Below are 23576 nucleotides of genomic sequence, written 5' to 3' on the forward strand. Positions count from 1 at the left end.
TAGTGTTTCCTTGAACAGGTTATTTTTTCATTGTCATATGCTAGATTAAACATATAGATTTCATTACATTTATATTTAGAACAAAAACAGAAGGGAGAAAAAAACCTTCCAACAATAAAATTCTTAGACAATACTATGGAGTTGGCTAAGAGAAAGAAAATAAGATGAGCAGTTAAGCTGTTGATGGCAAATAGCTGAGAAACAAGTGGATGGTTTATAGTTCTAAATAAGCAAGGAAGAAAGTTACCTAGAAAGCCTGACTCTAAAGGACTTGCAAAAGCAAAAAGAAAAACAAAAATCATGCATCAGTCAGTGACCCAGATGTGAAAAAGAATAGTGGAGAGAATTCACACAAATCAGTAAGGTTAAGAGGACACTCAAGACAATCAGGAATAAAAGAAAGTTCGATTATCATTGTATATTTGTACTACATGTTCAGAATTATAGCAGAGACATATATAAATTGTATTCTCAGTTCCAATGATTGTGCTCCACATGGTAGAAAGAACGGCTTGAAGTCCTTCACCCTGAGCCTCCCCTGATGCCCCAGACCACTTTAGGCCTTTCCATTGTATAACCTCATAGCTCTTCACAATATTTAACAAAGTCCTGCAAAATGATTGTTTGATGACGTCTTTCTTTCTTTTTTTAAGATTTTATTTATTTGAGACACACAGAAAGAGAGAGACAGAGACAGAGACACAGGCAGAAGGAGAAGCAGGCTCCACACAGGGTGTCCGATGCGGGACTCGATCTCAGGTCTCCAGGATCAGGCCCTGGGCTAAAGGCGGCGCTAAACCGCTGAGCCACCCGGACTGCCCTGATGACGTTTTTCAACTATACTTTAAAATCCGCAAATCAGTAATATTACCCATTCTGTCCCACATGCATTCCCAGGGGCTCCAGAAGTAACCCCCCCCCTTTTTTTTCTTTTTTAACCATTAACAAAAACTGTTTTTCCTAACAGTTTTTGTCTTACCAAACCTGCTTTCTCTTGGGGAATGGCATGCATATTACAGACATGTAATCCCTATGAAAACTAACACTCGCAAGCTTCCCTCACTACACCTACTCACAACGTTAAAATCTTATCCCCATTTGACAGAGGAATATACTAAGGGAGACAGAGGTGTAGGGATATGTCCAAGGTCACATCTTAATAAATGTCACAGCTGAAATTTGATTCTAGATAGTCTGGCTCCGAAAGTTGGATTTTTACCCATCACTGCACCTAAAGGAGAAGACTAGAAAGATTAAAAAGAGGAGATGAAAGGGAAGTAAAAGGAGGAGGGGGAGAAAAAAAGGGGAGAAGGGTAAAAAGAAGAGTGCATGTAAGCCATTTTCAAATATAATATTAAAATCTTGTGGCATAAAAGAGCACTCATCTCCTTAAATAAGAAAATCTCCTAAATAAGAAAAGCTGAGACTACGATGTGAAAAGATATCAAAATCAAAAGATAGCAAAAACAAAAAACAAAAATTTTGGGTATACCAGGTATTGGTAATAATGTAGTGCAATAGAAACTCATAATATTGCTGGTAGGAGATAATTCAGCCTTTAAATACATACAGAAAATTTTCATTGATATAAATGAAAAAATTAACAAGATTTTAGGATTTAAATAAGGAAAGAAAAAAAGAAGGCCCAATTATAAAAGATAGTATTTTGCAGTGTGATAGAAGTTAATGGTAAGGCACCAGGAAGAATGGAGTAGTTCCAAATGGTGTAAAGAAGTTATGAAGACAAGGTCAATGTTTCCAGGAGTTGCAGGGTTAGAGGGACTCTTTCATTTTTCTTTTAAAATCTTATCCTAGGGATCCCTGGGTGGCGCAGCGGTTTGGCGCCTGCCTTTGGCCCGGGGCGCGATCCTGGAGACCCGGGATCGAATCCCACGTCAGGCTCCCGGTGCATGGAGCCTGCTTCTCCCTCTGCCTGTGTCTCTGCCTCTCTCTCTCTCTCTCTGTGACTATCATAAATAAATAAAAATTAAAAAAAAATAAAATAAAATCTTATCCTAGCCAATAAGAAGATATGATGGTGCAAGATATAAAATGTCATTATGGCAAAAATAGAAAAGATACAGTAACAAAATGTCCAGTAAAGCAGGCAATTCACAGATTATAGTGCTTGGAAGGAATGAATAATTTTATTTAATAAGGCTGATGTGAAGTGAAATCCATAAGAATGAGATAAAACAGTTTCTTATGGGTATTTAACCCTTTTTTTTCCATGAACATATGATCATATATGTTTTCTTTCATTTTAATATAATCTATTTAAATTACTGAAAACGCTGGTCTTTCCTACCCCATCAACAATCAAGTGACTACCTTTCAAAACAGGGAGAAGGGCACCTAGGTGGATCAATCGGTTAAGCATCTGCCTTGGGCTCAGGTCATGATCCCAGGGACCTGGGATCGAGCCCTGCATTAGGCTCACTGCTCAGTGGGGAGTCTGCTTCTCCCTCTACCCTTCCCCCTGCTCATACTCTCTCTCTCTCTCTCTCTCTCTAATAAATAAAGTTTCAGAAAAAGGGAGAAAAAATATTTGAATAAGATATGCAGATACACCTAATACTTTTAAACTGATGTATAGCTTGAACCTACACTTTACTTATTATTGTCATTAGAAATGCAGAATAAGCAATCAAATTATCTGTTTTGACTTTGTTTTCTAATCTCTCCTGATAATAACGCTAACATGTAATACAGTCAAAAAGAAGATTAAATGATCTTTTATTGGAGTTATGAACACCAATGTATATAAATATAAACACAGATACATCATACTAATAAGAACTACACATCTTAATTAAAGGGAAATATTTTTGGAATAACTAGTAGTTAACTTACTTCTAAGTTTTAATTTATATGCTGTAATTCCACTTCCATACACATTTCTCTGTTGCCCTTTTTTTAACTGCTGAAAAATGAAATTTACAGATACTTGGGTTACCACTGGGATGCTGAATACTCATACAATATGTCATGAACTGCTAGACTTTTTATGTTTAAAATGAAAAATGTGGGTAACACTTTATTTTAATGGTATATTAATTAGTTCCAAATTACAATGAAATCCTATAGCAGTGAATAAAATATGACATCTACATGAATTTGAAATAAATTTATTATGATCAGTATTATCACAATGAATACTAAATGAATTAATAATGATGAAAGACCAAAAGTATTACCAGGAATGTAATAAAACACTGAAAAAAGCTGGAAGTTTCCAGTCACTTCATCATCAACTAGAAATAAGTACTATAACCCTAGATAACACTATAGTCATGTGTATCATTAGTGGCTGGAAATTAATTGTCAATAAATAGCAAATGAAAAAAAATGTGTAGTTAAATATCTTTCCACTAATGTGCAAAAAATACATTTTACACATCAACATACTGTGTTTAGTCTGACCTATGTGTGTACTAGCTATTGAATAAAAAGTAGATCAAAAACCCAATCATCTCTTTCTCATTATCATATGACTTTTAACTATTGTAGATACTAGGAATAAAATTACAATATTAGCTGCCCTGTATTACAAAATACATCAATGTATAAAATAATTTTTGCATATCACTTCACTATTAGGTCTTAAGGATGTCATGCTTCTTAAAGGCAGAAACTCTGTTTAATCTATACTTTGTGTTTTAATTATCACTCATGTGCCTAATAAGAGGTCAATAACGACTTGTTGAAAAATAGAACTACATTTCAAATCTAGAAGCCACGTTTTGCTTTCATTAATAGTCCTCATTATTATTATTATTTCACAGCTCAATGAATAATGAGTTATAAATACATATGTATTAGGTCACAAAGTAGGACTTAACATGCAGATTTACAATGTATTTACAAAATGTTTTATAATTTATTTTTCTGCATCTTCCTTCTACCTTCTCTTCCTTTCCTGAACAACTAAGTCCTAAAGAAATTGGCAGTGGGCAAGGAAACCAGGATCCTGTACTTGAGGGGATGGGAATGTTGGGGGATGGGCAGCCACAGTGGCTCAGCGAAGCCTGTGTAGGTCAAGATGGGATCACCCGTAGGGGCGCTCTGGGGTAGGTTGTCACAATCTAAGGACAGTGTTGCCATGAAGAGAAGGCCTAACTCTGCGTGTCAAGGAAAGGTGAGGAAAGGTTCCACAAGGACGGGCAGCAAAACAGGGAATAAGAACCCACAAATGATGGAAAGAGTAACCAAGTTGGTGAACAGGTGATAATTTAGCATGGAGAGGTAGGGCCCACACTGCATGAAAAGGATAACCATAAAAAGATGAGCCTCGAACATTTTGTGTGGGTGTCAGAAAGCAAGAAAATATTACAATGATCAGGACACAAAGAAAAGTTTCTAGTGGCTTCCATTGGACAAATCTAGAACAATGCTAGCATGAACATAAGTAAAAGAAGTAATGTTAACCCACTGAATAGGAACCTATGAGTCCATAATAGTATGCATAAATTCAAAGTTTTATGAGGAACAGAATACATACACAAATTACAAAGGGGAAAAAAAAAGAGAACATTACAGTAGAGAAACCTAGCAGAAATGATCTTAGTCACTGATCTAAATGAATATGATTGGTAATGGGACAAATCAAAAGTATACATTATCTGGTAGGATGCAATAAAAGAATTACAGGATCACTTCTGTAATACTGCTGCAAAGATACATAACCTGAATTTAATCAAGAAGAAAAAAAATCAAACCCAAATCAAGTGAAATCTTACAAAATAACTGATTTGTGATCTTCAAAAGTAACAAGGTTATGAAAATCAAAGAAAGACTGAGAAAATGTTCCATATTAAAGATAACTAGAGAGATAAGATACATCGGATAAAGAACATTAATGAAGCAATTGGCAAAGCTTGAATGAAGTCTGAAGATTAGATGGCAAAAATGTATCAATGTTAATTTCTTGATTTTGATGGTAGAATTGTGGTTATACAATGTCCTTAAGTGAAAATAGTTTGGGAGGGCAATAGTCCAACAGGTTGCAACTTATCCTCATATGATTTGTAGGGGGGAAAAACCCTCTGTACTTTATTGCAGCTTTAGTAAGTTTCAGATTATTTCAGTATTTTAATTTTTAAGATTTTATTTATTTATTCATGAGAGACAGAGAGAGAGAGAGAGAGAGGCAGAGACATAGGCAGAGGGAGAAGCAGGCACCCCATAAGGAGCCCAATGCGGAACTCAATTCCGCTCAACTGCCGAGCCATCCAGGCATCCTTATTTCAGTATTTTTAAATATACATGTGTAAATATATAAGTGTATGCAGTATATGCACACAAAAGAATGGCATCCCAAAACTATTTTATTCAAATACTTTTAAGAGTTTAAAATAATTTTGATATTTAAAGTAGACTTAAGATAGGAAAATTAACATCCATAAGGACATTTTTAATGATAAAGAGATTGATTTATTAAGAAAATATAATAACCCTAAATGCGTATGCACTTAATAATAGTGCTTCAAAATATGTAAAGCAAAACCTGACAAAACTAAAAGAAGAACAAATTCATAACAGTTGGATATTTCAACATGCCTCTCTGAATAATTGATAGGACAACTAACTGTACAAGAAATCAATAATAATATAGAAAACCTGAACACTTATCAATTTGATCTAATTAACTTCTATAGATCACTACCCAACAATATGTATTTGGAAGGTCTTCAAATTCACTGATGTTTTATTTGCAGGATTTTAATCTGATATTAAGTACATCTGATTTTTTTGTTTGCTTGTTTCAGACCATCTGTTATTTTTATCTCTAAAAGTTTCATCTGCTTCTTTTTATTTCCATTTAACTCCGCATTATGCTTATATTTTCCTTTAAGTCCTTAAACATGTTTTGAAAGCTATTTAAAACTCCTTATAGGCTAATTCTATAACTTTTGTATTAGTTGATTTTTTTCCTCCAGGTTATAAGTCACAGTTTACTACATTTTTCTCTTACTACTAATTTAGGAATAGATGCTGAACAATATGAATGCTATGCTATTGAGTTTGAATTTTGTTCAGAAATTACTGCCAGTCATAAAGCTAGAGTAATTGTCTAGATAATCTCACTTGTCTCCTTTCTCTAAGAGATCATAATCCTACATTGTCTGTTGTATCAAATGCCTAAGAATGATTTTCCACACATTCTGTTCAGTTTTCTAATTTCTCATGGAGGCAAGCCAAGTTTTGTACCAGTTACATCTTCATGGCCACTTATTTTATCTTTAATTTTATGTTTCCAAAATAAAATTTTTGTCCTAGAACATTTTGTCCTATTTATTCACTATTTTATAAACAATAAATGAATAATGCTTAACATATAATTTTAAGCCATACAGAAAATTAAGATACTATTTCAACCTTCTTTATCCTCCAATTCTCAAAATCTACTCTGTTAACAGTTTGTTATATATGATTTCAGATACTGTCTTTCTCTGAATGTATACATAAAAATTTCATACTTCATGTATTATATATTTTCCATGACCTTTTTTATAACCTTAATTTGTCTCAGGGATTTTTTACATCATTATGTATAAAATTTTTCATTTTTAAATTGCTACTTAATATTCCATTATGCATATATGCCTTAATTTATTAAGCATAGATTAGTTACAAATATATACAAGTTACTTTCGGGTTTTTTTTTTCCTATTAGAAATAATGCTTTAATGAATGCCTTTATACATAATCCTGTACATAAAATAATTTTGTGCACCAATTGTGTATACAAAATATTCTACAAGATATCTACAAGGTCAAAAGATAAAGTGACATGCATTTGATGCTATTATAAACTGAAATGTTTTTGTAGTTTTAAATTACAATTGCTCATTGCTATTACATAAAAAGACAATTGATTTTTGTGTATTGGGTATTGTGTCCTACAGCTTTGCTAAATTCACTTATTTCTAGATCTTTTTGGTAAGTAGCTTAGTTTTCTATATACACAATCATATTGTTGGTGAATAAAGCCAATTTTACTTCTTTTTACAACTTAAACTTTCACAATATTTAAAGCCAGTAAAGAACGTGTGGAATGTTCAATTAAGGGTTTGAGACAATGTCTACACTGAGGGGTAAGCCTTTCTCTCATACGATATATGCACAGAAACACAATTCAAGAGTGAAGAAAAATGTAATAAAACTTTTAAAATAGGGCAGCCTGGGTGGCTCAGCAGCTTAGCACCGCCTTCAGCCCAGGGTGTGATCCTGGAGACCTGGGATGGAGTCCCAGGTCGGGCTCCCTGCAGGAAGCCTGCTTCTCCCTCTGCTCCTGTGTCTCTGTCTCTCTCTCTGTCTCTCTCTGTGTGTCTCTCATGAATAAATAAATAAAATCTTAAAAAAAAAGAGGCCTCATCACTTAAAAAAAAAAGACTTCTAAAATATTGTTAGTAAATACATAGAATTTTCCTATAACCATGGGTTGAGGAAGATCATTCTGCGAGAGGTAAAATTCTCAAAGCCAAAAAATAGACAACTTTGGCTACATAAAACTTTAAAAATTGAAAGTTACTATGGTAAGCAGCACTATAAACTTTAAACATATGGCATTGTCTTTGGGACTGGGTGATAGAGGAGAGACTGTGGGGAATTCTAAGGTCACTAACGACACTGGCTTCTAGAGTATTATCACATTGGCTGGAAGAGTGGGGAGGAAAGTGATATTACACGTTGGATAAAGAATGAGCTGCCTTATATGTTAGTGAGACAATTAGCAAGACTGTTGCCTATAACTACTTGGGAGGTGGAAAATGTACTAATGAATTTTTGAACTTGTACAAGGAGATGTCTCAGAAGTAAACTGCAAGCGCCTATTAGATTCTTTTAATTGCATAGAATTAGGATATCTCATAAATTTCAGTAACAGTGTGCATCTAGATTTAACTATAAATACTACAAGATAATTGTTCATTATTGTTTCTATTATTTTTTTTTGCTCCTCTTCCCCTATCTTGAGATCTTCGTTCCAAATTAATTCTCACCTGATTTCAGAGAGTGCCTTCTTGAGTACATTTCCTCAATAGAGTATATGATGACATAACTCTGAGTCTTTATACAACTGAAATGTCATTCTTTCATTAAAAAAAAATGAGTAAGAACTTTGCTCAGTCTAAGTTTTCAGATATTGCCTTGAATAACCAGTAATTATTGTCCTTTTATCTTCTAGGTCCCTTGTGTTGCATATGAGTTATTCAATGCTTCTCTCTACCTTGGCAAATAACTTTTTTTCTTTTCTGTCTTAGATTAGGAGCTTGGAAAAATTTTTCTGTATCCTCGAAATCTTGCCAGAAAATATATAAGAAGTAGGGCTTAAAATAACATCTTGTCTGGTACTCAGAGTCCTTTCCATTCAAAGCCATATTTTTTCTTCAGTTTAGGAATGTTTTCTTCAGTTATTTCTTTATTATTTATTTTCTCAATCCCACTCCCAAATTCTTCAATGACTATCGTTCACATATTAAATCCCCGGATATGTACTCTATATTGCTTTCCTAAAACATTTACATTTAGTAGTGACTATTCTATTTTTAAATTCATTTATTATATTTTTTAACTGAAAATATTTATTTTTCAAAAATTGGTTACAGGGCATTTAGGTGGGTCAGTGGTTGAGCATCTGCCTTTGGATCAGGTCGTGGTCCCGGGGTCCTGGGATCAAGTCCCACATCAGGCTCCTCACAAGGAGCCTGCTTCTCTCTCTGCCTGTGTCTCTGCTTCTCTCTGTGCATCTCTCATGAAAAAATAAATAAAATATATTTTTTTTAAAAATTGGTTACAGTAACTCTTTACCCTCTTATTTCTGTAAAACTTCTCTCTACATTTTTATTAAAGTTTGCACATGTGTAAACCATTAATTCTAACTTGACAGTAGCCACCTGTTCTGGTTTCTTGGCTTAATCTCCTTCCATAAAACTAACATTACTTTGAGTGGCTTGTAAATTTTCTCTATATGAATCTCATTTTCCTTCCCTCATGCAAAGAGGGAATAAATATATATAATTTGTAAGGATGTTTGAGAGTTAAATGATAGACCCATAAATAGTTCCTCTTCTACAGTCTCCCATTTTTTCCTGCAAAATGGGCCTTCACAGGAACTCATGAGAAATACAGATTTTCTTGCCATAACTGAGACCCACTGAAACAGAATCTGTATTTATAACAACATCTTGAAGTGATTCTAATGTACATTACAGTTTACAAAGAGCTGATCCAGACAATAACACATAGGAAATGACAATGATTTCATAAAGAAACTGCCTGTTGACTTTTTTCATATTAGTATTTTGTATGATTTTTGACCACAAAGTTATCAATACGGTTTTGGTATTATTGTTTTAACTAGGCAAACTTTGTAATTTTGACTCTTTCATGATCTTTAGAGACTTCCTTTTATATTGAAAATATTAATACTGATAATAAAAGAAATGGAAGGAATGCCAGCCTATTCTCATCATGGTCTTTTCATAGGTCTAGTCTTTGCTCCAAGTAACCTCCAATTTTGGGGAAATGTACCCATTGTCAAAAGCCAGGAGATGGGAACAAAAATTGATACTGTAATGTGTAGGAAAAAAAAAATTATGTCTATTTGCATTTCTATGGCAGTTCACCAGCCTTTTCTACAACAGGGTTCTTGAGCTCTAAAAAATAGAGATTAAAACATTAACTTGTAACATTGTGAAAACCAAATGGGGTATTTATGTTCCTAATACAAATCCTAGCATATAATCACTGCTTAAGAAATGTTATTTGTTTCACTTCCTGTTCATCCTTATTCTATTGTAATTACTTTTTAAATGCATGTATTCCGTATTAGGCCATGAACATAAGGAGGGATGCAGCTTACTTCTTTATATAGGTATGTCTTGAACATAGGACGTGTTCTCCCAATAAATGCTCGATAAATGGGTAATAGTGTATTTATCTGTAATTATAGTCATACACAGATAATAATTTCAATATCTAGCAATTTTAGTACATTTACTTAAACCAGGGCTAATGACTGATTCAAAGACTCATTCATGGGAGCTACCAGACAAAAAATTATTATGCATCTATCATGTATGAGGAACTATGATAGATGCTAGAGACCTAAATGACAAGCAAAAAAACCAGATTCTCCCTACTTCTAGTTTAAGAGGCACCATCGTTATCTCCAAGCAGAATGTAAAACTGAATGTGGTAAGTACTGTAAGAGGCACGCATGCTAGAAGAATGTAGTAGGGAAGATGAATGTTAGACTAAGAACAGCTCAGCACAATCCTGTCTTATTGAGATATCTTCCCTTGGCCGGCCATCTCACCATAGTCCACCGTTGTCTAATTCACTCTTTTGCAGGTTCTCTTCTGTTGGAAAATCCCCCGAGGCCTTGCTTCCAGAAAGCCATGGTCAAAATAAAACTCTTCCACAGGGAGAAGTTTGGGTGTAGCGGGGTGGATAAGGCGACTAGAGTCTGTGTTACTCCTCTTCTAGGGGGTAACATGTGGATGCTGATTATCTTGCCCAAACAGTTGAAGATACTGTCACTTTGGAAGACTAATGAGTCATAGAACAGTTGAGTTCAATGGTATTGGTGAAACAATGGGGGCTCAAATCCCCAGGGAGGTGGGAGACACACACACACACACACACACACACACACACACACACTAAGCTCCTCCACCTACAGAACCTGGGGGGAACCCCAGTCAGGCTATTAAAACTTCCAACAGGGGAGACATTGGTTTCCTCAAACTGGAGTGATGAAGTCACAGAAAATGTACGATTTTACCTAGAGGGGGCTGTTTCTTAAATCATCTCCACCGATAACTATGTCTCCTCCTCACCCTACACTCTCATCTATGACTCCTCCCTACCCACGTAGGGTAACCCTACTTTTTAAAAATATTTTATTTATTTATTCATGACAGACACAAAGAGAGAGTCAGAGACACAGGCAGAGGGAAGGAGAAGCAGGCTCCTTGATCGGGGGACACTGGGGTCAAGCCCTGAGCCAAAGACAGGGGCTCAACCGCTGAGCCACGCCCAGGGATCCCTACTTATTTCTCTACTTGTTTGCTTATACTTTACACAACCTCCAACCTCCTTTTGTTGTATTAAACTTTTTCATTCCTGAGAGACAGGGCAGAGGCAGAGGGAGATGCAGGCTCCACGCAGGGAGCCAGATGCAGGACTCGATCCCAGGACACCGGGGTCACGCCCCGGGCCCTAGGCAGGTGCCCAATCGCTGAGCCACCCCCAGGGATCCCTACTTATTTCTTTACTTGTTTGTTTATACTTTACACAACCGCTTTTTGTTATACTAAACTTTTTTTTTAAGATTTTATTTATTTATTCATGAGAGACACAGGCCGAGGCAGAGGCAGATGCAGGCTTCATGCAGGCAGCCCGGTGCGGGACTCGATCCAGGTCTCCAGGATCACACCCCGGGGCCAAAGGCAGGTGCTCAACCGCTGAGCCACCCGGGCATCCCCGGTAACCCTACTTTTAAACTTGCAATTATGTTGGAGTCCCACAAGCGCAGGGGAGAAGCGGGGGGGGGGGGGGGGGGGGGGGGCGGGGGGGGTGTTTCCTGATTCCGGAACTTTGTTCTCCCGCTGAGGAACCCCTGGCTGGGGCGCAGACAGCCCTCCACGCTGTACCCCGCCGACGCCTTACCTGTTCCTGAAGTAGTACTGCTGCGCTAAGAACGTAGCCCGCGCTTGCAGCCGAGCCAGCGTGGCCATGGCCGCGGGGGCGAGCGGCCGGGCCGGCTGTTGCTCTCCGTCTCCATGGCAACCGGACTGAACCACAAAGCTCGTCCCGGGGGGGTGGTGTTCAACTTCTCGCTTTCGCCACTTTTATTCCCCACCCCGTTTCAAGCGTGCAGGATACGAGGGCGAAAACTAAGAACATTTCTGCGTAGCGGAAATCTCTCTGTTTTCTGTGAGTTAAAGCGGGGGGACGACAGGGAGGCAGGCGCGGGGCGGAGGGGGGGGGCAGGTAATGGTCGCGCCGGACTTCCGGTTTCCGCCTCCCGTCGGCTTCCGGAAGCTCCGCTCAAAATGCTGAAGTGCTGCTGGAAGGGGCTGGTGCAGTGGTAGTTGGGGTCTGTTCTCGGGCCTGAGCCTCGAGGCCGGGCTCCTGGGTGTCGTTAATGTTCGGGGCCGCCGGGCGCCAGCCGATCGGAGCTCCAGCCGCCGGGAACAGCTGGTGAGGCTGGCGGCCCCGGGGATGGGGGATGAGGGAAGGGAGTGATGGCCCGAGGCCGCTGGACCTGGAGTGGAAGGGGGAGGGATTGTGATGCGTGGATCGCAGCACCCTTACTTGGGCCTTGCTCCCACTCGTGTCCGGGATGGAAGGCGTTGGGGTGTGTGCTAACGACTAGCGAAGGAGTTCGGGCTTGCTGATTGCCTCCTACCCCCTACGGTGTTGGGGGAAGCAAAGGTCTCCGTGCCCTCCGTGCCCTCACTTCTTCGCTGATTGGGCGACGAGGCTAGAGGGACAGAAGAATTTCTCTTACTCTAGGCCTTCATGCCTCACTTCCCTTTTTTTCGGTTTACTAGATTATGCCAGGTGTCTTGGAAGATCTGATCCCAGAAATCTAAAGTTTTGGAAGTTAAATGGAAGAGGCCTCATCACCCACCCTCTTTTATTTATTTATTTATTTTTTTAATTTTTGGAGTGGGAGTGGGCCTACCCGTTTCTGCCCCTCGAACGTCTGTTTGCTCCATTCTGTTTCAAAAGAGACGTGTCTTGAGTCTTCCCCCCAAGAACGTATAAATGCCAGGATTCGGTTTGGGGTTTGGCTACGGCCGCAAGGACCGCACGCAGGGCGGGTGCCGCTTTGAGATAATTGATTGGACTTTTCGGAGCGCCTGCACAGGTTAATGAGCGGCTTTGTCTTCAGGACAGGCCTGGGATAGGAGACTGTCAGGGGTTGCAGGATACCCAAGCCAGAAGCTGGGTTTTTGGAATTCTGTTTGAAAACTCTGTGATGCCAGGCCTGTTTTTTCCCCCTACCCCGAGCATGCACGGGACAGGCAGTGAAACAAGCAGGCAGATTTCCCGCTGACGGTTTCAAACGCGAAGGCATGAAAAAAAACAACAACAACAACAAAAAAAAAACAGGTGAACTGTGGCTGAAGGATGTATGTCCGTCCATTCTTAGGTTGTGCAGTGAATGAGACCAGGAGGGATTCCAGTAGTCTGGGATCTCAAAGGTTTTCTTTGCATCACCTAGCACTGAAAGTTAAAAGAGGGACGCCGGGTGGCTCAGCAGTTGAGCGCCTGCCTTCTGCCCAGGGCGTGACCCCGGGGTCCTGGAATCGAGTCCTGCATCCAGCTCCCTGCATGGAGCCTCCTTCTCCCTCTGCCTGTGTCTCTGCCTCTCTCTCTCTCTCTCTCTGTGTCTCTCATGAATAAATAGACAATTTTTTTTAAAAAAAGTTAAAAGAATATCACATGTTGTGAATGAGATTAGATCATTCTGTACTTCACTTTATAATGAGGATCCTTTTGGTCGTACTTTTAAATTCTCTCATTTTCCAGCGAGAAAGCAGGGAGCACTTTTTTTTTTTTTTTTTTGAACCAGCCATATTTTTTTTAATGGTGTCGTATGTCGTTAGCATCACATAACATCCTTCTTATGTTTTTAGTGTTTTTAGTTTTGACGATTGTATATACTGCGTAATCACCAAACAAAACGTGATCTGGGACATTTCCATGACCCCAGAATTTCCTCTCCAGTAATCTAGTGGGTACTTTTCTTCATGTTTCACCATTCGATCAATGCCTTGTTAAGGGAGCCAAAGTGTGCTCATGGTCTGCTCTTGCTGTAGTGATATTGATTTGTAGGATAGATGACTAGTTAATTAAAAACTATGAGTTCCTTTCCCTTTCACCTCCTACCCAAAGCCTAGTTAGGTACCTCCCTATGATACAGAGAAACCATCCTTCACTTACCGTAAAGTACTTCTCCTATTTTCAATTATCGGCATAGAATTCATTCTTTCCTATGGCATCAGAGCCTAACATAGTGCCTAGAACTTAGTCAGTGTTTCTGAATGAAAGTTTAAAAATCATGCCTGATTTGCCAGAATAAACACTTTCCAGAAAAGTGGAACCTTGATTTTCTAGTTTATCTGCACAACCATCCCATTATTGGCTTATTTCTCAATGGAATTTTCTTTCTCCTTCATTGATCAGACATTTATCTTACTGTGAGTGTTATGTTTTATCCTAGTTATGAAATCTCAGTGCCACTAGGGATGATAGATACTACTACTGAGTCATCACTCCGTGCCAGGTTTTATGTACCCATATCTCACGTAAATCTTTTGAGACAGGTGCTGTCGGTTTTTGCATTTATAAATGGTGGAACAGGAACAAATATAGTTTAAATAACTAGTCCAAAAACCTTATTTGCAGCATGATTACAGTATATCTAAAAGCAATTCTTAACCCTCCTGGTATATGTCCTATTTGTCTGAATATGATTCAATATCAAGGGAATATCTAAACTTGAAAGAACATGCCCAGATTTGTTAACCGACCTAGAATTCCTGTTATATTTACCTCTCATCTTGACTTCAGTTTTTTCTCCAATGTCGAGGTTAAATTTTCACAGTTTTAGGCACAAAATGCGTAAATAGTAAATGATTTACCTCTCTTTTAACAATTTGCTGAAAAGTAGAACTGATATTTTATTTTGTAATTTATTTCTCCTGAAGACAAGTTTTATATAATTAAATAATAAAAATCCTCTGGTTTTGTGTGTCTCAGGAAATGAATTTATTTTTGGGCAAGTTCTCATAAGTGGTTCATATTATATTTTTATCAAATACAGCTGAGAATGTCCATCTCTTTTTCCTGCCTCATCATTCACATACAACTTTGAAATTAGGGGCCAAAAAGCATAAGTATTTTGGTACTTAGAATGTAAACCTGTCTTTTAAAATTTGATCCAGTTAATGGATAAAGCATTTATAATTTAGATACAGTTATTTTTACTTTATTAGTGATTTATATTTAAAGTCAATTTCTGATTTGTTTTTAAGATTTTAAAAGTGGAACTAAACAAATTTTACAATTAAGTCCTTGATAATGAAAATACTGAATTACTGATATATTGAACTAAACTATTTAAATTTATGTGGTTCACTTTAAAAAAAAAAAAAAGCCCTTAAAAATAAACTATATTGATTCTGAATCTTTTTTCTTCTTTCTGTAGTTTCATTCCTACTTAAGTATTTGGATTTTTTTCAGGTCTTAAAAGTGCATAGTGGAAAAGTGCATCATTTAAATTACTGCCTTTTCTTTCTTTCTTTTTTTTTTTTTTTTTTTGTCTTTTATCTTGAGGTCAATTCCATACTGTCAGGTATGTTTGAATCAGGTTTCTGTTTCAACAATGAGGAATCAAAGCAGTAGCCACTGTAATTTTGACCAAATAACTCATTAATATTAGTATAGCTTCTTAGCATTTTTCTGTACAGCAAGCTGGAAACCTTTACATGATCTTTAATAACTTGTCCTTTACCACATTTACTTAGCTAAAAAAAAAAACGAAGTGTGTCTGGCTTGTTAATGTGGCAGAAAATTTGAAATCTGGATTGTCTAAATTTTTAGTGAAGTTGTATTTTTCCTATTCATTCATTCATTGGTTTGTCCAACAGATCTTTTTTTTTTTTTTTTACATCTGTTTTGTGTCAAGTGTTATGCTGGATACTTGTAATTAATATTTAGTTGTCTTCATTCTTATTCTAAGGATTCAGAATATATTACATATTCAATAAATACCATGTGTGAGCAATGAATGAAACTCATCTTGTACATATTAGAAGCACGCCCACAGATGCTCTAATATATGTGTGTTGACAAGAATTGGAAATTCTTTTTTAGACTCTAAATTATTTGTGTTTGTTTTAGACTTTGACTTTATTTCATTTAGGCCACCTTCTATTCAATAGTTTACATTTCAAAAGTGATTGAAGTATAAGAAATTTTGAATGATTCTTGAAGTCATTAAATGAAGTCAAAATCAGAAGAATGTTCTTCAAATTTAAATTATAAATGAGCTTGATTTATTAAATCACTTTTTCGAAAGTAGAATTAGACTTTTTTCTAAAGCCATGTATGTTTTTTTTGTTTTGTTTTTGTTTGTTTGTTTTTTTACCCCCAAAGTGCTAGAGTGCTAGAGTAAGGAAGAAGAAAGCTTTCTGGGTTTACCTGTGGTAACAAAAGTGACAAAATAGCAGGTACCATCAGCACCTCCAGTTGAGTGCAAGTCAGTTAAGCATTATGGGAAATGAGTTTTTCTGTTTGGTAGAGAACTTGAAACTCTTAACTTGGAAGCTTGATTTTCTGTAGTTTATTTTTTCCTTTATTTGTGTGTTACTAAGGTAGACTAAGATACACCGCATTAATTTTGTGTTTTTTAGTTTTTTTTTTCTTAAGATCCATGAAAACCTTTAAGGAGTACATGAATTTTTTGAAATCACATACAAGATTTTTGCAAATCTCTGTTATTCCCCCTCTCCCTGTGATTCAGAGTGGTTCAAAAACACACAAAGGATCAGGTCTGTGCCTTTATTATGATATCCTCAGAACTCATAATGTGGTTCTACCTTAAAAGCAAAATGATTTGATATTTCATTGACCACTCTATTTGTATATTGAGGTTGTTTAAAGATGAAATAACTGCTCTCACATTTAAGTAACCACTCTCATCCCACAGAATCCCGTCAAGGTAGAAAGTATACCATTTTTTTATGATAAATAAACAGAATCAGAAGATAAGTAATTTGTTCAAGGTCCTCTAGCTAATGAATATAGTCAAATTTAGCTTCCAGATTCATAGATTTGACTTTAAAGCTCGTGTTCTCTACAGGTTCTTCCCAGCCTTTTCCCTCATCTAGAGAATTCTGTACCATATGCATTGCCTAGTGTTAATGTAAAAGTTGTAATTAGCTTTTACATGTTTCATAATAAGTTCCTCCCTGCTACCTCTTTCAAAAAGAGAGATAATGTTACTTCTGATGAATGGTTTAAATAGGTCAAGGAATTTCTAAACTAGCTTAAATGTTAACATTTAATGTTAGAGTTATTGTTTTTCCTAAGATTACCTTCCCTAAGATATATAAAAGGAAATAATTCTATTCATCATTTAATAGGTTACTAGGCTGAGATAAAGACTTATTTGACAAATATATTACCATTAAAGAAGGAAATTTATAAATTCCTATAAGCAGCAGAAATTTTAATCAAACTTAAAATAATCCTTACAGACCATATTTTGATTAATTAGTCATGAAATTTAGCCCTTGATGGGGCATCTTTCAGGCTTACTTTTTGCATGTTTAATCACCCATTGTCGTGGTCTACACTGTTATGTGTTAATTTTGATTTTACTTTATGACCAAACAACCCTTTCTGTCTTAAGCAAAAGCTAACATGAATATTGAGATATGTAATTCTGAGACTATTTTCTTAAGTTTGTGATTAGTCATAGCATATATTCATCAGCATAGCTCTTGACTCGGTACTCTTTGTACATTGGTTTTGTACACGTTGAGTTTTTAATCATATAGAAACTAACACATAAATGACTATATCCTTAAATTTTTAAGAGCCAATTAAGCAGTTGTATTTGGCAGCATTTGACTTCATTTTAGCACTCCACTGCTGGAGTTCCTTAACTTTGTAGAAGAGTGAATTCATGTTTTACAGAGATGAAGATGAAAATTTTACTGTGTACTAAGTGATAAGGAGTCTTTGATTTCTTTTTCCTTTTCTAGGTATCTGACAGCTGTAGTCAGTTACCTTTTATTTATCAGAAAGATTTTTGTTTGTTTACTAATGAACTTGTTGGGTTTATTCAGTAGACACACATGCCTATCATCTTACTATGTAATTATTTTTATCAGTATCTAGGCAAGGAGATTATGCTATATTTTATCCTCCTACGAATAGTGGTTATTGCTAAGAGAGTCTTTAAAAAGTAATAGTTGTTGACAGTTGTTAGTTATTAGGGGGATCAGTTTGGGGGGTGGGGTTCCTTGGGCTTCATCTCCTGCTGTGCCTGCCTATACCTTGTTGACCGCTGTTTGAGAGCCCTTGGTTTATCAGTCAACTGCCAGTCCTTTGGGAACATAGGAACAGTAAGTTTGGACTAAGGCAGCTGCCTGCATCTTCTCTCTTGAACCAGAAACATTTGAAAGAAAACCCTAAACTCAGTGCCAGTTTTTCTACACTCATTGACCATCCTCACTCTCAAACATGCATCTTTAAGAAAGGCCTTTGTCTGAATTAATTAGAGCTCTGTGTTAAGACAGCCGGAGAGAGCAATTGGCTCATTTTGTTGAAAGTTTAATATCGCCCAGAGGAGGACAAAGAAACTTAACATTTGGCAAAAAATTCCTACCCAAAACTGACATATCAAGTTTTGGGTTGATCAATAGCAAGTAATACCTACACAAAACCAAAATGCCTGTCTACTCAGGTCATTTCCTTTTATGAAATCCAACTTTATATGGATAGTGGGACTATAATTTTATTCTGTTCATTTGGAGTATTTTAAGAAAACTATTAGGTACAGGGTATCTGAGACATTGTGCTCAATGCAAACTATTCTCAAAAGGTATCATTTCCATTGAATTCCAAATAAAGAGAAATGGTTTTATAAATGTGACTGTTGTTCTAATTAGCTAAGTGGTAATTCACTGAATTTTACCGTAATTTAAACTTTACAACAATAATGCTTAATAAACACAGGTTTTGGTACAAGAAAGTTAGGAATTTCCAGGTTTCCTCTTCAATAGGAAAAGTCTTATTTAATAAACTATCTTGAAGATAAAGTGTCTCCATACAGTGGTCTTCAGTGTAAACGCCAAGAAAATAAATGAGCTATTGGTCATGTGGTGATCTCTTATAACGACTTTATTTCTGTGAGGGCATTTGATGGCAGTTTTCCCTGAGAGATACAAGTGAAGCAGCTTGACTGACTAATATTACTGGCTTATTAACAGGGTTTTGGCTTGCAGTAGTCTGGTTAGTTGAAACTGAAGGGGAAAAAATTGATGAACTCTGAATGGCACTTATGTTAAATGTATTTTTTTTCTGCATTATTATTGGGTTTTTAGGAAGTCTTTTTTTTTTTTTTTTTTTTTGAGAGGGAGGGGAGAGGTAGAAGAAGAGGACAGAGAATCTCAAACAGGCTCTCTGTGCCCACTGTGGAGCCAGACGTGGGCCTGAATATCACAACCATGAGATCATGACCTGAGCCGAAATCAAGGGTCAGATGTTTAACCAGCTAAGCCACCTAGGCACCCCAAAAACTCTCTTAAAGTAATTGTATTCGTTGATATTCATATCTGATTCCTACTTGAGTGACCTCATGGCATCAATTGGGTTCTTCTGGTTAAAATTTTTTAAGTTCTCAAGAAAATATAAAATCATGGTGACAATTTTAATGATGGTAAAAGAAGTTTTGCACTCATTCTTAGTAATATTATCAGTTCTATTTTCTTAAGCTCTGTCTGTTACAGCAGTTCTTTTTAGATGAAATTATTTGAAGACACATTTCAGTTGGTTGAACCTGATTGCTAACCTTTACCTAATTTTAGGAACACCACATTTTCTTTTTAAAGTAAAGCACTGGATTATGACTTCCAAAGTAACCTGCAGATTTAGTTGGAGGTTGTATTCATGCATTGAGTTAATTTTATATTAATTATTAGACCTAGTCACCTACCCATTGGTAAGAAAACGGAATCTTCAAAAAGTAAGTTACTTGAGAACCAGGTGATACTCAGTCTTCTTTTAGACAGGGATCTTTATTATAAGACATGTTAAACTGGCTTCCAGTGAATTATATCTTACTATATTATATTCAGAGATAATAGGTCTTTCAGACTACATTTCTTCCAAAGAAATAGTATTAAAGGAAATGAACAAAATGAACAAATGATGTAATAAAAGAAAAACAAAAAGGCAATTATAACAGAGGTAATGGTGAAAACACCCATTTGGATTATCTAGTCAGGATTATAGCCTTTCTTTTGGCTACAATTCTATGTGACATATTTCTCATAATCATATGCAATGTTCTGAAACCTTAGTTACATATAGGATCCTTTTAGTGGTTCTCCAGAGTTTATATAAAACATATATATTTAAAGAGGTGTGTTCATGTAAGCTTTTATTCATTCAGAATGCCGAAGGAGATCTGGAAAATTCAAACTCATTAAACTAAAGAGTATGTCCATTTAGTGAATTGCTCACAGTGTACGTTTTACTGACGGCTACAGCATTGGTCCTTCGGATTCATCACACCTTCACCACTTTTTCTGCCCTGTGTCGTGTGTTGATTCAGGTCTCCCTTTTTTCGTTTTTCTGTTAAAAAGAATATGATGCCAAACTTGAGTCATTTGGCTTTACATAGATGTATATTAAATCTGTCTGAACAATTAAAATAGTACCGCCTGGGACACCTGGGTGGCTCAGCAGTTGAGTGTCTGCCTTTGGCTCAGAGCATGATCTTGGAGTCCCGGGATCCAGTCCCTCATCGGGCTTCCTGCATGGAGCCTGCTTCTCCCTCTGCCTGTGTCTCTGCCTCTCTCTCTCTCTGTGTTTCTCATGAATGAGTAAATAAAATCTTTAAAAAATAAAATAAAATAGTACCACCTGCTGTTACATCACTCATCAACAAAAATGCAAACTGGTTATTGGAATTATGTAGTACTAGGATGCTCTTCTCGGCTATAGATTTCAGGATCTAGAATCAGATTGCTGGAATTTGAAACCTGTTTATACCATTTCCTAGGTGTGTCATTTTGGGCCGATTGCCCTTATTGTCTCTGTCTCTGTGTATCTCATATACCACCTTATACGCTTATTATGTGAGAATGAAATGACCTAATGCATATGAAACACTTTAAAATGGGCCTAGCACATAGTAAGTACTTGTGTTAGAAGCTGTATGTGTACATCATCTAATAAGTAGTAAATCTGGTTTAATTACAATGTATGTTTGTTTTCAGGTTGTTAAAATGAAAAGACAAAGTTAAAAGTTATTATTGGGAACTTGCAAATGCCTGAAATTATAGACTGTAGAGACTATATAAACCAGGGGTCAGCAAACTATGGCCAGCCATCATTTGGTTTTGTAAATAAAATTTTATTAGAACATAGCCATATCCATTCATTTATGTCTTGCCTAGGGCTGTTTTCACCTTACAGTGGCTAAAGTTGAGTGGTTATGACAGAGACCTAATGGACTGCAAAGCCTAAAATGTTTACTATCTGGTCCTTTACAGAAAAGTGTGCCTACCCCTGCCTCTGTAGTTCGGAATATTTTGATCCCTAGGTGCTTCTAGAACTCAGAAATGATGAATCACAATTTTTATAACGAAGATACATATTTGAATTACCTATAAGGTTTAAAATTAAAATCAGAATTTTGGATTCTCCATCACCAACTGATTTAGACTCTTTGGGAGTTGGGTTTGGAAAAGGCCAGTATGATTTATAAAAGTTCCTAAGGAATGCTTAATGTTTATCCTAACTGACAAGTGGATAATTTTCTCACTGGTAACATAATTCAGAGGTTTTTATTTGTTTCTTTAAAAAGAAAAAAAAAGCCAAGAAACTGTCTCAGAAGGAATTGTAAGAAAAATGAAGGGCCATTTTAGACCTGTGAGGCTCCAGTGTGAATAAGAACATAGTTTCTGCTTGACTGAGTTATGAAATTAGTGTGGCCTAAATATATGCCTAGTATCTGGTTAAGCTCTTTAAAAAAAAAAAAAAAAAACATATATTACAAATCTTGAAAGTACCTGTCAGTCTTTCCATCTCCCTTGCCTATTGTGGTAGTGACTGGGTAGAGCATGTGGTGAGTAAAGAATTATACAGCTTCCTTCTTCACTTAGAAGTCAGTTAGGAGGAGGGGATGGTTGGAAGAAGGATTGAGAAAGTCTTCTCTATATCTGTTCTAGGAGAACTGTAGAGCAAGAGCAGGAGTAGACTAATGAAAAGTGACTTAAGCAGAAACAACTTTCCCATAATTACATGGTAAAAATATGAAATTACTGGGATATTTCATTGCTAATATAGTTACTGTACCTTGAAGTAATTCCTATGTTTAATAAAAACTTATACAAGAAAAAGAACTTAAAAATGAGTCAGGATATTTGATACTATAATATCTTGAATAGAAAAATCACTTTTAAACATGCTTTATAATAACTTAATTTTAGACTTAGAGTGAATTATCTGCTGTAATAAACTGGGTTTATACAGTTATTTTCTTTAATTTTTTTTCTTTCTTTAAAATGTAGGCATTTCAGTCGAACCATGGAAGAACTGGTTCATGATCTTGTCTCCGCGTTGGAAGAGAGCTCAGAGCAAGCTCGAGGTGGATTTGCTGAAACAGGCGATCATTCTCGAAGTATGTCTTGTCCTCTGAAACGCCAAGCAAGGAAAAGGAGAGGGAGAAAACGAAGGTCGTATAATGTTCATCACCCATGGGAGCCTGGCCACTGCTTAAGTGAAGGCTCTGATTCTAGTTTAGAAGAACCAAGCAAGGACTATAGAGAGAATCACAATAATAATAAAAAAGATCATAGTGACTCTGATGACCAAATGTTAGTGGCTAAACGCAGGCCATCATCAAACTTAAATAATAATGTACGAGGAAAAAGACCTCTATGGCACGAATCAGATTTTGCCGTGGACAACCTTGGGAACAGAACTCTGCGCAGAAGGAGAAAGGTCAAACGCATGGCAGTGGACCTCCCACAGGACATCTGTAACAAACGGACAATGACCCAGCCCCTTGAAGGTTGTAGAGACCAGGACATGGACAATGACAGATCTTACCAATATCAAGAGTTTACCAAGAACAAAGTCAAAAAAAGGAAATTGAAAATAATTAGACAAGGGCCAAAAATCCAAGATGAAGGAGTAGTTTTAGAAAGTGAGGAAGTAAGCCAGACCAGTAAGGACAAAATGGACTATGAAGAGCAAAAAGTCTCAGATGAACTCATGAGTGAAAGGTGACTTTTATATTCTCTAAGTATAAAAATATGTCTCCATTGTTTGTGCTTGAATGTGTTTTGTATTTTAATTAATTCTATTTTAACATAATTATAAATTATAATAATAAAATATAACAATAGTGATATTACTGTTTTAACCATGGTTATATTTCCTTATAATTTACAATGTTTAGCACAAAACAAAATTGCTTCTTTGATTTACACAACATCTTTTGATTGTGTTATAAAGACTTAATTTTCAGCTATAAAGAGAAAAGGAAATAGTTTTTCAGTGGGAAAGAATGTGCTTTTGAATAACGGCACATTTGTAACTCTTGGAATTGGATTTATAATTATTTATTTGTTTAATTATAGAGCTTTAGCCTTTGGTGCTTTTTAGGGTCACAATTCATCAGTTTATATTGATACTTGAGAATCAAAAGTTCATACCATTTCAACATGTATGGCTTGGTATTTTAAGAAGTCTCTAGATTGCTGAGAAATCTGATCATTTATGAATTGTAAACCTAATTTATAGTCTAGAAA

The 23576-nt window shown here is 36.3% G+C and overlaps 2 protein-coding genes across 5 annotated transcripts in view; one reads left to right on the forward strand and one right to left on the reverse strand.

The window, feature by feature from the left end:
* SPATA17 (spermatogenesis associated 17) overlaps window positions 1-11785 on the reverse strand; it is a 206349-nt gene extending 194564 nt beyond the window's left edge. For all 3 annotated transcript variants that reach the window (XM_041773453.1, XM_041773451.1, XM_041773452.1), the window contains exon 1: window positions 11677-11785. In XM_041773453.1, the coding sequence (XP_041629387.1) occupies window positions 11677-11744 (68 nt within the window). In that variant the 5' untranslated portion in view covers window positions 11745-11785. The remainder of the gene's footprint in view (window positions 1-11676) is intronic.
* A 266-nt stretch (window positions 11786-12051) lies between these two features.
* GPATCH2 (G-patch domain containing 2) overlaps window positions 12052-23576 on the forward strand; it is a 168294-nt gene continuing 156769 nt past the window's right edge. For both annotated transcript variants that reach the window (XM_041774135.1, XM_041774136.1), the window contains exons 1-2: window positions 12052-12210; window positions 22332-23048. In XM_041774135.1, coding sequence (XP_041630069.1) covers window positions 12155-12210; window positions 22332-23048 — 773 coding nt within the window. In that variant the 5' untranslated portion in view covers window positions 12052-12154. The remainder of the gene's footprint in view (window positions 12211-22331; window positions 23049-23576) is intronic.

The sequence above is a fragment of the Vulpes lagopus genome, chromosome 11 (genome assembly GCF_018345385.1).
Source record: "Vulpes lagopus strain Blue_001 chromosome 11, ASM1834538v1, whole genome shotgun sequence".
NCBI classification, from domain to species: domain Eukaryota; kingdom Metazoa; phylum Chordata; class Mammalia; order Carnivora; family Canidae; genus Vulpes; species Vulpes lagopus.